Source organism: Pinus tabuliformis, chromosome Q (genome assembly GCF_031772625.1).
Source record: "Pinus tabuliformis cultivar Carrire ecotype Pingquan chromosome Q, CPIR1, whole genome shotgun sequence".
NCBI classification, from domain to species: Eukaryota; Viridiplantae; Streptophyta; class Pinopsida; order Pinales; family Pinaceae; genus Pinus; species Pinus tabuliformis.
This window is the reverse complement of record NC_142296.1, coordinates 931,190,673-931,204,115: the sequence shown is the minus strand read 5'-3', so window position 1 is coordinate 931,204,115 and position 13,443 is coordinate 931,190,673. Positions and strand designations below refer to the sequence as shown.

Genomic DNA, 13,443 nt, shown 5'->3' with positions numbered 1-13,443 from the left:
TTGATTTCAATGTATGTACAAAGCAGTTATTGATAACGTGAATTGTATTAATAGTGTGAATTGATTTCAATGTATGTACAAAGCAATTATTGACAACATGAATTGATTTTTGTGCCACAATAACCATCGACCTATATCCATCTTAAATAGAAATGAACAAAAAGTGAGTCGATAGAGAAAGTCACAAGAAATGACAACCAAGGATGCATTGATTTCAATATAGATGTTGATTTATAATCCAATTTGATGGTTTGCACTAGATGCATTGATTTCAATATAGATGTTGATTTATAATCTAATTTGATTGTTTGCACAAGATGCATTGATTTCAATGTGTATGCTAATTTCTGATTTTATGTAACCAGATGAATGATGTGCATTGCTTTCAAAGTAATTAGATTAACAATGTGTATTGATTTCAGTGCATGCACAAAGTAATTAATGATAATATGCATTGATTTCTGTGTTACAGTAATCATCAACCTAGATCCATATTAAATAGAATTGAACAAAGAGCCTAGATCCGCCTTAATCATCAACCTAGATCCATCTTAAATAGAAATTGACAACAAATAGCAAGTCCGAGTCAATAGAGAAAGGCACATGCATGAGTGAGTCGAGTCCTGTCATACTTAGGAACATAGCTCTATAGTCCCTATCATGTGGTACGATGCCCTGCTATCCACAAACCATACACCAGTTTTCTCGCACTCAACAACACTGCTCCTCGAACGATAAGATGCAAAGGAAAACTCCATTTCATACTTTTTCGTAGACTCAACAACTCCAGCTGATACAACGACCTGTTTCTCGTATTCCTTGTTGTTCCTCTTATTTGGACATTGGCCTGCATAGTGGCCAAACTTGTGACATGCAAAACATTTGACTTTGCTCATGTCCTTCTCGGAAGTAGATCCCCACTTCCCTTTACCTTTCCTTAGCCTTTGCCCTTTGTTACAAGGGCCACATTCTCTTCTTCACTCTTATCCTGTGGAACTGCCTCATTGTTGTTCCTCATTTCATTTTGCATACAATCATCGCACAATCTTTCCATGAGGGAAGATTCTTCCATGCAAAGATTCCCTTAAACAAAAACTCCCCAACTCTTAGGAAGACCACTTAAGGCAGTCCTTGCCAACTCTGTAGGTGGTATAGTCTCACCTATGACAACTAACTCATCCCTCACCTGAGTGATTGTCATAAGGTATGAAGTAACATTGTCAATCTTGTTCATTTTTATTGCTTCCAGCTTACCTCTTAAAACCATTTTCTTGTTTTTATCTGAGCTTTGGTACATGTTAGTTAATGCTTCCCACATGTCGAAAGCATAATTCTTTCCTCTCACATGAAGAATGACATGATCCTTAATGCCATCAAGAATCAGTCTTTTTGCCTTGGCATTCTTCTTCTTGAAGTCTGCCAGCAGTGTAGCATTTGTAGGTATGATCACTGCCTTCTCGACTATTTCCCGCACCTCATTCTCATCAAACATAGAGACTATTCTCTCCCTCCAGGCACTAAAGTTCTCAATCTCTTCTAACCTGTCTTCATACCTGATACTAGAAGTCATCTTTCCCAACTAACCAACAATAACTTTTCCCTTTTCCAACACACCCCCCTTTGCAATCCCTGCAATATCACTGTGTCAAATACCTTGATATCTCAACAAAATCGATGTGTCCACTGCACTGAGAGTCCCAAATCTGATGCCTTGTAAAAAAATCAGTCAAAATCACTAATAGTTCACTTAGAGATTTTTTCAAACACTTAACATACACTGATTTATAACTCCAGTAAAACTTCAAAGTAAATGCAGGCAACTGTACATTTACAACTTAGGTTTTATAAGCAAAAATACCATCCTACGTAATTTATAGCAAAAAATAACAACAATAGACAAACATTCATGAACATAGTGATGTTGGAGCAAAGCCTAGGGAAAATCCAAAGAAAGAGATTTCTTTTATTCCTTGAGCAAATAGGAATAAATTGTAGTGATACAACTCAACTATAAATACAAAAGCTTATCTCATTAATTTTTGCTATCTTTTCCTGGAGAAACGTGCCAAATCTGCCCCTCAATTTCTGTGCCCGACTTGCTCTGAAATCCATACTGTTGTACGATACTGTATAGCCAAGATTATAGCATGTCTATTCCATGATTTCTGTGCAAAATTTATTCGTGTTGCTGTCCAAGAAGTCAACAATTTTCAACCTGCTCTTTGCCTTGTAAATTGTGCCTCAAACTTCCCTTCTTGCTGCTGTATGGTCACTGTACTAGCAATTAATGCTGAGTCTTTTGCTCGGTTTTTCATGCCCTTCTCTCTCCTTTGGTTTGCACTCAATTTTGCTTCAATAAACCCTTCCTCTCAGCTCTGTTCTCTCACATCCAATGCTCACTAATGCCCCATCTTTCTCACATGTGAATCTCTTACACTCATTAATGCCTTTTCTCTCGTTATCTTTATGTACCTTTTCTCATTAATGACTTGACCTAACTAACTTAACTTATTTTAATCTTATGGCTGAGATTCACTCTCAAGATCAAAGGTCATGATTTAATCTCTCATCAAATACACTTTAAGTTATTATTTTCACTTTAAGTCATAAGATACAAAAACATAAAGTCACTTGTACTTTATAATATAAAAGTACAAGTGACTTTATGTTTTTGTATCTTATGACTTAAATAAGATACAAAAAGTGTTTTTGTATCTTTTTAATATCCCTTCATGTTAGGCATCATCACATGAAGAAGACCTCCCAAGCTACAAAAAATCAACATCTGCATCTATTTGGCCTTCAAATAAAGGGATATCAAAATTAGCTTGTACCTTGAAGGGTTTCGCACCTCTGAAATTGTCGCTTGCTAAAGGTGCTTGGACCGCTATTGGCAATCGTCAAAGAATTTGGGCGAAATTGTCCACATCTCACTCTGTCTAACAACTTGGTAGGACCTTTTGCACTATCATCTTTCTTTTCTTCTGCCATGGGAAGCAACTTGGGTTGGTAAGAGTGATCATTTCCAAGTGAAACTAGCTTGAGACCAAACTCAAACCACGACCGCTATTGGTCGAGGAATTCATTTCTTCACAAACCACGAACACACAAGCCAAGCCAAGAGGGGTAATTTTTGGATCCACTTAGCAAAGCAAAGGATGGGGAACAAAGCGACCCAGCTGAGTGAAGCAATGGGAGGTGCAGGGCATTATAAATATCCTTGACAAATATATCACACTCCCCTCTTAGGAGACCCACCTTTTCCCTAATGGACAAAAACTCAATTCTGACTAAGTCCCTAAATTAATGTCCATGAGCATTCAGAACATCATAGTTCTCTCATTACAAATCTCACTAATTCATCGCTTGCAATGAGTATCAATTCAGAATGAAAATGTAGGCAAGCATTGACTGGCACAAGTTTTAAATGGAGTAAGGATTACCATGGATTTAAGACTGCGTCGTCAACCAAGGTGTATTATTCTTTCCCACCTTAGGTGCGCTCAATAAAATGGAATCAAACTCAAAAGTCAAACAAGGTACCAACAATCGTAACCAGAGAAAATACAAGTTGATGCAATTTTATAATCATTTATTATTGCAATGCTAAGATTGCTATTTGGCATTATCATCCATATGAATCTTACATGAATCCTCAAATCTGAATCCCAATCCATATCCGATTACAGATTCACAGATCCAAACCCCAGACCTAACGAATCCGAAAACATAGCCAAGTACAAGTAGTGACATGACCAACATCAAGTTCCACAAAAGTTTCAGGTCAGCGATAAGGTGTGATTGTATTTGCAAAAAGAGTGCCTCACAAGCCCACAAAGGAAGCTCAGACGACTCTAATATGGACCTTACACATTCACAAAGGTTGTGGGCGAAAATGCTTTTGAATCAAGTATTCACCCTTTCCTTGGTTTGCACCCAATATTTAATGTGGAGCGGCTTCAACTATATTCTCCACCTGTGTTGGATACCTCTCGGGTGACCAAACAATTGACCCCCATAGAACTCAATCTCGACTGCATTGAACAAGGCTTTGTGGATCAGCTCGTGGACAGTAAGACAAGGAATACCCACCAACAAAACATACAACTCTATCAGGTTATCAAAGCAAAGAAGTAGCTTCCCCAAGGCAAGTGGCTCACTAATAGCTAAATTCAGCAAAAATTTCCCATCTTATGAGGGAACTTGACACAATAGAGACCATTGTTTCCTAGGCGGATAGGATTGGGTTAACTTTTAATACTAAATATGATTTGATTTCCTAGCTATTTATTTTATTCCTAGAAAATATTTCACACGGTAAAATATTTTCCTGAAAACTATTGAAAATAAATACATTTAGTATTTTAACTTCTAAATAAACTTGTAGCAGAAAATAAATGGAAAACCAATCACGTAACACAACAAAAAAAATATTCCCAACAAATTTTCCTTCACATTCTATTACCTTCGAAAATTATGGCCTCCTTTAACAATGAATTTGACCCACAAGGAATACACAAAATTATAGCAAATGAACTTGGCAACTCGGCCCCAAAAAATTTGATTTGCAATTATGTTGGTTGTCTCCACAAGTTTGGCACACTAAGAGTTGTTCACCCCCTCCACAATTGCGGCCTCAACCTTCTCAACCTTCCCACGTTCATTGTCTGCTTGCTAATGGCTTCAACACTCTCAGGCTCCTCCTATGTGCAACAAACCCTCGACCTTGTCAACCTGCAAAACTCTTGCCAATCGAACATCTAGTTGTACACCTTTCTCTTCTCTACAATTGTGAGTCTCTCACTCTCTTGAGAAAATCGCCCTCTCAATCATAATGTGTCTTTCACCTCTCTATTAGGCTTATTTTATAATTTCTTTAAGCCAAATCACTAACCTATTGACAGTGTTGGACCCACCAACATTCAAGGGGTCTCCCCGATATGAAGTCCCAATTAGACCTCACACTGTTTGGTGTAGGAGCCCCATCTGGAATACGGCCCGGTTATCGAAGCAATGGGTTTTAATGATGTGCCTTGGGCTACAATAATGCCTAGAGTGGTGTATTGGTGACTTTGGGGAAACAAGTGTGTGACTCTGCGAAGGACAAGTGCAATGTATGAAAGGTTCTAACACACGAGAGGAAAATGAGTGAGCCCCTTAGAAGCCTATAATAGTACGCAACGTGAAAGGAACACGAGCATAAAAGACATCACGAGTTAGCCTGCGAAATAGTTCACACGTTAACCATGACGGAAATAAATGGCAACACGCATTCAACAAGATTCATACCAATGCAGGAGAAATATAGTTCATAAGCGTTAGCGTAAGTGAAATAACATATATTGCAAACATGACAAGAATAGTCCTACTATATTCACAACATATGCATGAAAATACATCGGCACTGAGATTTTATTAAAGTGAAAATACCAAGCATACATATACCATTGACGAACCACTAGCTCTAATAGTGGAACACGAAGTCTACACCTGCGCCTCTAAAGAAAGATACTCCCTCTATGCTACAAAGAAGCCAAGGCTCTCAACAATCTCCCAAGCTCTTGATCCTAAGCTAAAATCCTAGCCAAAAGCCCTTTACATGAGTTATGAGGATATATTTATAACAAAAGGGGTGACTATTCACTTCCCCTTTGTGACCCTTGGACTTCCCTCGTGACTCTTCAACTTCTTTACAAAATGACACTTCAATTTCATTACATCATGATCCTTCACATCCCACAATTAACACTTGGAATTTCACTTACAAATTAATTACAAAAGAATACTACAATATACTTGTACCCATATAAGACAAAATTGGGTAGAGCCAACTAGACAGCCTAAAAGACAAAAGTCAAGCTTGAGTTTAGGGAAACTCCAACTTAGCAACTTCGGCTTGTAGGTTATCGATCACATGATGGTGCCAAGCTTTGTATTGTGTGATGACTTCCCCAAACTGTGCGATGGGATCAGGCTAAAAGCAAACTCTAGCCTCCATGGCATCTGGGTACACTGATTTGGAACCAGTATGGATTTCCTTCTTTAGCAGGAGCATCATAGTATTGATTTAGACAGGGCCACCAATGTACTTCTGCATATTCTACCTGTTCACTTCAAGATCTTCCTTGGTAGCAACCTGTCTGAACCGTTCCAAGTATTCTTCAACCTCTTACCTGACCTAATTCCTATGTTTGGCTTTTGTGAGTGAGCCAATTGATGGGATCTTGTGCGATTTCACCATGAAATCCACGTTGTTGTACAATCGTGCATATGAGGCATGAATATTGGCAATGAATGAGGCTAGTTGTTTGTTCCTTTGAATGATCATCTGCACTTGTGCTTTCTCCAACTCTGCCTACTGCTTTGTTTTCTTCGCCAATTCAGGCGGTGCCCCTTTGTATTACATGACCGTTCATGCACGACAGTAATGATTGTATGGACAGCCTTAAGACTTTTGCCATTATCCTTACACTTTTGTTGCATGTCGTGCAAGTGGACAACTGCCTTATGCACAGTGACAAGTTCTTCATACAAGCTCTGCATAGTTTCTTCCAATGTTGATGCTTCACCAAGTATAGTTGCCTTAAGTTCTTCCAGATATACTTGCACGGGAGCTACATTCTGAACCACTGCTCGAAGTTGTTCAACTTCTTGCCTTGCAGACTGCAAGTTCTTTGCAATTGTTTGTTCTCTACCATCAAATACTTCGTGTTTGACTTTGTGGCACCTACAAAGGCCAAGTTGGTTGCAGCAATGGCATTCAGATTTCTTCTGGCGTCTGTCGCAATCACCCTTGCTCTGATGAATGCAAGAGATGCAAGGTCGTTTATAAAATGTTTCATCCTTGCTTGTACAATCTTTTTCTGAAGCTCGTCATAAGTCAGATTGTACATGTCCATGACCAAACCATCATCAAGAGTAACAATTTCCTCTTCCTCGCTTGGAGCTTGCTCTACTGCTGGAGGATGGGTAGGTTGAACGGTGACTTGTTGTGTACTTGGCATCAGATCAACATCTTGGTTTTGCGGCTCCGGTTCCACCTCCTTGTCTTGGATCTCGATCAACTCCTTGTCCTGCATCTATTTTCTCTCCTCTTCTAGCTGTCGGTTTTGCTCTTGTTTTTCAGCTTGTCTTCGTGCGACGTCTTCTACTCTTCGCCTTTCTTCTTCTTCCTGCTTTTGCCTTTCTTCCTCCAATCTCCTATGCTCTTGTTCTTCCCTCTGCTTTTGTCCTGCTTCTTACATCCTTTGTTTCCTTTTCTTCTCTGTTATTATGCCCGCTTTAAGTATGACTAGATTTGCTTTCATCTTGCGGCTTCGCCCTCCCCTAGACTGTGTGCAGCTTTCCTCTTACCCTTTTCGTGTGCTGGGTTGCACCCTTCCACTAGTACTGCCTCTGGAATGACTTCTTTCTTCAGACTAACCTGTAATGTTCTAGTGAAGTTGACTGGTTCAGGGGACTTGGAGGCATTATAACAATTCTTCCATGCTTCCTCCTCAGGTCTGCGAAAGGTCCGACTTGGCCACTGATAATGAATCCTTGCACAGTGGTCTTTGCAAACATTCCTTGGGCCGTACAGATTCAAGTCAAAACGACCGAATGTGAATTCCTCTATTGCCTTGCCTTCCGTGTCTATGACTTTCAAATTCTTGTTTTCATACAACCTGATCTGCATAAGAATGCTATGTGGTGAATACTAGAAAGTTTTTTCTCTTCCTCTATGTGGTGAATACTAGAATAAATCTCTAATTGCTACAACCAATGATTTAACTTCAAAGCATCAATCCCACCTTGATATGGTTTGATGTCAACCTCCTTTTCCATCTTGAATAAGAATTGTGAATATTTCACAGCAGTGGAACTATATTGTTCCTTTTCGAGTTTTCTTAGAATCCCTCTCTGGTTCTTATTAATCCCCCTGTTTCCCCTCTAGTTTGACCCCTTAAGTTGAAATCTTCATCTTCTTTGATTCCTAACTTATTCGTCAAAGTCACCATAAGGAGACTCATATAATAGTTGATATTTGTGACCTGCTCTTCTAGCCTCAAGAACCTCTCCTCTACATAATCTTGAGGGTTATTAATGGATTCGTTGGCCATGGATGGGATTTTATGATTTTCTCCTTAAACCAATCTAGATCCCCTGCAACCTCCCACAAAATACCCAAAGACACCTACTTTGATACCAATATGATCCGTAAACTGTCGTGGATATTCAACTGGACAGTGTGTCACAACATATCTATTAAAATATATTTGATAATCCAAAATATCCACTATCAAAGTTAATTTTTCCATAGATTTATAAATTCGTTAATTATTGTGTTATGTTTATGCATGCAATAGATAAAATATGGAAAATAAAGAACAGCAAAATAAAACTCACAAACCACAATGAGCACAAGATATGATCTAGGAAACCCTTACGGGAGAAAACCCAGTTGAAAGGTGAGGCTACTCTGCACTCTCTTTCTTTGGATGGAAATAGATGCAAGTACAAAGGAGTGAGACTTATGGCTCATGGGCTGCTACAATACACAAATCCTCTTTGTTTGCTCTCTCATTAGCCCCTTTCAACTACTTTGTTCATCTATGAAACAAAATGCACTCCAATAAAATGGAAACTTTTCCCTCTTAGTGGCCCAGTTGTAACATGGCCCAATAACCTACTAGTGTTTAAGTTTGACTCCTTCAACTCTTAAGTCTTAACTAGATTTACAACACTGGCTTTTATAGAGTCTTCTTTATCATGATCACGTGGTTAGCCCCTTTTCCATGAAGCATGGGGGCTGATGTGGCATCCTCTTGAATCATGGTGGTCAAAAACAGTAGGGTCAACTTCCAAGCGGCGTAACTTTTGCGTACGAACTCCATTGAGGTATTTCTTGCGTTGTTGAAAAGTTATCTAAGTGTAGAATAGCAATAGGGGGTGTTGCTTAAGCAGCAAAGTTTAACCTCCAAAAAACGTCATTTAATGGCTCAAATTGCTTCCAAAAGGTTTCAAACCCGAATTCGCCAAACCAGGACCCACATGTAAAAATGGTCATGTGAGTTGATTCCTCCAAATTTTTCACTTTAAAAACATCAAGATGGATGACAAATAATTTAATGATCTAATCTAGATCAAGTAAAGAATTCTATTTTTGTAGGTGCCATGCTTTGGTTTATCTCTTTTTTATTTCATTTTGTTCACATTTCTTCATGTAGCTCTAAAATTCTATGCAATTGCTATTTAAGAACAGTATATTAACAATTAGGCCCCAACACTCTTAGAGGTGACTAGTAAAGATGGTTATGATTGCAACCAAGATCCACCTACTAGTTGATGAGTCAAAATGAAGGGCTAAAACCCTTATCGATATGTTTCTATTTATTCTTCTTGTTTGTTAGAATTCCTCCATGCATAAAGCCAAATGCCCTATTTTTGTATTCAATGTTGCCATAATAGATATGCAAGTTTCCACATTTATATAAAGTGCAATTCCAATGTTCATATACTTTGTTGGCACAATTTCATTATTGGGGAGTATGATATCTTGTATCCTCTATTTTTGGGCCATTTTTTGTTCTAAATAGTTTAATAATTGTTGCCATATTATAGATAATGAAAACACTATTTTTTCACTAATAAAACTACGACTTTTTCCTTGGAAAAAATGAAAACACTATTTTCAACTTTAAAAATCATACTGTCAAAATGATTGAATTGCCTAATATCCTAGACCCCACACATGGCAAGAGATTTTTTATTGAAGGTCGTTTTTGAAACCAATCAAGATATCAGTTGCATTTTTGCCTCTTGTATAATAAACATATGCTTCTCGTCCCACAAATTTAACTACATAGACATTTAAGGGTGCAATGAAAAGTCTATATCACTCTAAATAGGGTGAAAACTTCATTTTATACACTTCTAAGGATATTATAGTGTGCAAACTTTGTTTTATACACTTCTAGGGATATTACACTGTCTACCAAATAGGATACAAATTTAGATGGCAGTCTTTGCCTCAATAGCTCAATCATTCCCCCATTGGAACAGAACAATTAACAATGAAGCCGGAATGATTTCTATTGACTGGTTTGTTAAATTTTATTAGCCAACCTTTTGAAAGATCTACATGTGCTTCTCCACAATGATATGTTATATTGCAACTCTATCTTAGAATCTTTCGCTAAGATATCATTTGTGTGCATCTTAAATAAGTTATTTCCGTATATGATCACCTAGAGTGAAGGTCCAGCACTTGATGCTTGAGCAAAGATGTTTCAAAGGAAACACTTTCTCTGGACTCCTGTATACAAGCTCAAGTTCTCAACAGCATTTTGTAAACCTCTCAAGTCTTCTTTCAACTAATGATAAGCAATTATGTCAAATATAACATCGTGCTATATGCTTAGAAAAGGAGACTTCATAAAATTGCAAAAGAAAAAGGTACGCAAAAGCATTAAATTTTGACATAAGAAGGAATTGTTGACTATTTCAAGCTTCAGACAGTGAACAGCATGCAATAACGTTATTTCAAAAATGTGAAAACAGAAACATAAAATGTAAGAAGCTATTGTCGACTCTGACAAGCTTCAGGCAGTCAACAACTTGCAATATCTTTCGATCAAAATGTTAAAGTATTCATACCTGGAAATGTGAACTGTTCAGGCAACGGCCAATTTGTCGAAACAAGGGTACCATACAGCGCTGGAATTCAGCTGCCTGAGTAGCCTCCAAAATTTCCTCCAGTTCTCCTAGAAACATAACCTCCTTTTGACTATTTGTAATTGGCCAATACTTCAACAAACCCCTGATTACCGTATCCGCTAGCTTGAAATCTTTCTCCACAAACTGCGTGATGCAGTAGGATAATTGTTGATGATACATCGACACACATTTGGGTTTGTGTAGAGGAATCAATGCTCTTACAAGGGAAAGTTTGTGTTCCTCCTTTAATGGCAAGGCAAACCCATTAATAATGCTGCCTAGAATCTCCAGCAGCTCAGCTATCCCATTATGCCTTTCTGTCTCAAATATAAATCGATAAAATATGTTATTGATAGCTTTTCGAATGAACGGTCTGTGCACCATGAATTTTCCATATATGCGATGCATTATTGTTTTCAAGTATTCTCTCTCTCTTTGGTCTTCAGAGTCAAAAAGATCCAGTAACCTCAAGACAAAAGAATGGTCAATATACCTCTTTGCTGCCTTTGCATCTGTCTCAGATGATGCCACAAACCTCAGCAAGAATTCATAAACTATTTGCAAGTGTGACCAAGCAGGTTCCATCGCTGACTCTTCCTCTTCTGGATCATAACTTTCCAGTACTCTGTTTTCACGAGATGAGGGGGGCAGTGTTCTGAACAAATTTGCGGCAACCATTTTTGTGATTTCCTGCATAACTGGTTCAGTAAATTTTCCATTGCTGGATGTTATATAATCGACAAGTTCAAGCAGTGTCTGCCGCTTGATATCTTTCTCCTTAATATTTTTAGTGGGGTCAGTGAAGTCAAATACCACACTGCAAAGATTCAATTTTCTGATAAACAAGTTCTGTTTCTCCGAGCTTGGTACATCCCTGAAAGATGGCAATAGTTCATAGGAAGGAGGATTCTGATTTCCAACACTAGGAGGAACGATGGAAGGTGATTTCTTCCCTGCAATGGACCGAGATGTCGTTGAAGAGTTTGCCCCTATTGCTGCACTGTTATTACGTTGAACAGAGATGTTGGCATTTCCAGTTCGGGTTGCCGTTGCACCTCCCCTTGCATTGTTCAAAACGTTGCCATGAGGACCACTTCCTCCAGTTGAACCTAGACCTCCATTTCCTCCTGGGGCAGTACCTCCTACATCATTGTTATCCGCAGATTTTGATGGCTTGCGAGGAAGCCTGCCCAATATCTGTTTGATCATGCCTAGAAACTTGCCTAGACCACTTACTTCCTCCTGGGAATTGGGAGCCACTGTCAGAGACCCCGAACTGTAAGAGCCAGAGCAAAAAAGCTCCAAATGTGCACAATGCGGGCATACCACTCAACAGAGTTTAAAGAAACAACCTACTGATGCGCAATCTCCGGTGATATATAATCCTACGAGAGAAACGAGTACACGATTGGATTGCGATAGTTTATGCAACGGCCAACCAAAAGTTCGTCAGTTTGATTTCAGCACTCCCATGACAACCAACTTTCCGTCACTGGTCCTTGAGATGACAAAACTTCGAATTAAAAATAGATAATGTATGCCCTATACTGGTATTCCATCCAAAATTACAAAGGTGCTAATAGGCATTTTGCAAAAACACGTCTTATAATATATATCCCCAAAACAAGAAATAGAAATTTGTCCTCTGTAAAAATAAATTGAAATTGGGGTATAGACAGAACGAAAAGTTCAAGTTTGCAGTGTATGCAAAGAGTGGATTTACACACCTGGTTATGTTAAACCCAATCTCGATCCAGGAGTAATGTCTTTGTGAAAATCTGGACAAAACAGAGCCTGACGATCAGCCAGACGATCAATCCCTTAACGTAGATTTACTTAACTATGGCAGAATCAGAAATAAAAGATCAAACAGTTCATCTGGGTACTGCTCAAATTTCCTCAAAACCCGGCAATTTTATAGAAATCGATCAAAATCGCTTTGATGAACTAGATTTCCCCCTTGACAATCAAAATAACGTACAATGCTATCAGAACCGCAAATCATGATAGAACTCACCCTCGAGGATCTTGAAGGATCTCCGGATTCCGACTGTCGCCGAACTGATAGTTGCATTCTTCTCAGGGCAGCAACAACCAAACCACGAAAAATAAAGACGTGTTTAAACTCTCTGTAACCCTAACGGCCAGGAAGGTTAATCAATGGAGTTTCATACGAATTACAGAGAAGTTTTGATGCAAGGAATGGGATGCGAACACGCGACCGACCCGTCTCAGTCTTTAGCAGACGCCATTGTCGGGTCGGTTCATCGACCTGGAAGAAAACTCAAAAAGACTGGACCCCGGGTGGGCAAATGTCCATAGCTAAAACCCTCCGTCCTCTGTACAAGTAAAGAAGAAATGAAAGACATTAAGTCCAAACACAAGCGAAAAAGAGAGGAAAAATAGAGATGCCTTGTGCTGTGAAAAGGATGTAGCGCAATTTTATCCTATTTGGATTGGATTGACTGTACAGAGATCTCTGTTTTCTTTCTGCCAGGTTAAAATGATGGTATTGTTATTGATGATGGTTTTGTTAAATATAGAGAGGGATGGGTAATAAATATTTGGGAGATTAGAGGTTTTTCAGGTTTGAAGTTTTAAGTCAGGTAACGCTACATTTAGTGGTTGAGGTGGGGTGTTAAGTTTCTGCCAGGATAAAATGATGGTATTGTTATTGATGATGGTTTTGTTAAATATAGAGAGGGATGGGTAATAAATATTTAGGAGATTTAGAGGTTTTCCAGGTTT

At 38.6% G+C, this 13,443-nt stretch overlaps 1 protein-coding gene across 12 annotated transcripts in view; it reads right to left on the bottom strand.

Moving 5' to 3' along the window:
- Positions 1-13,220, bottom strand: part of LOC149222519 (serine/threonine protein phosphatase 2A 57 kDa regulatory subunit B' theta isoform-like) — a 63,604-nt gene extending 50,384 nt beyond the window's left edge. The window contains exons 1-4 of one of the 12 annotated variants that reach the window (XM_089385483.1): positions 12,713-13,220; positions 12,423-12,489; positions 12,052-12,193; positions 10,636-11,954 (exon numbers count right to left, since the gene is read on the bottom strand). In XM_089385483.1, the coding sequence (XP_089241609.1) occupies positions 10,636-11,954; position 12,052 (1,320 nt within the window). In that variant the 5' untranslated portion in view covers positions 12,053-12,193; positions 12,423-12,489; positions 12,713-13,220. Of the gene's footprint in view, positions 1-10,635; positions 12,194-12,422; positions 12,490-12,712 lie in introns of all 12 variants that reach the window. The other 11 variants (XM_089385484.1, XM_089385487.1, XM_089385488.1 and 8 more) reach the window with 11 other exon arrangements.
- Positions 13,221-13,443: the final 223 nt, after the last annotated feature.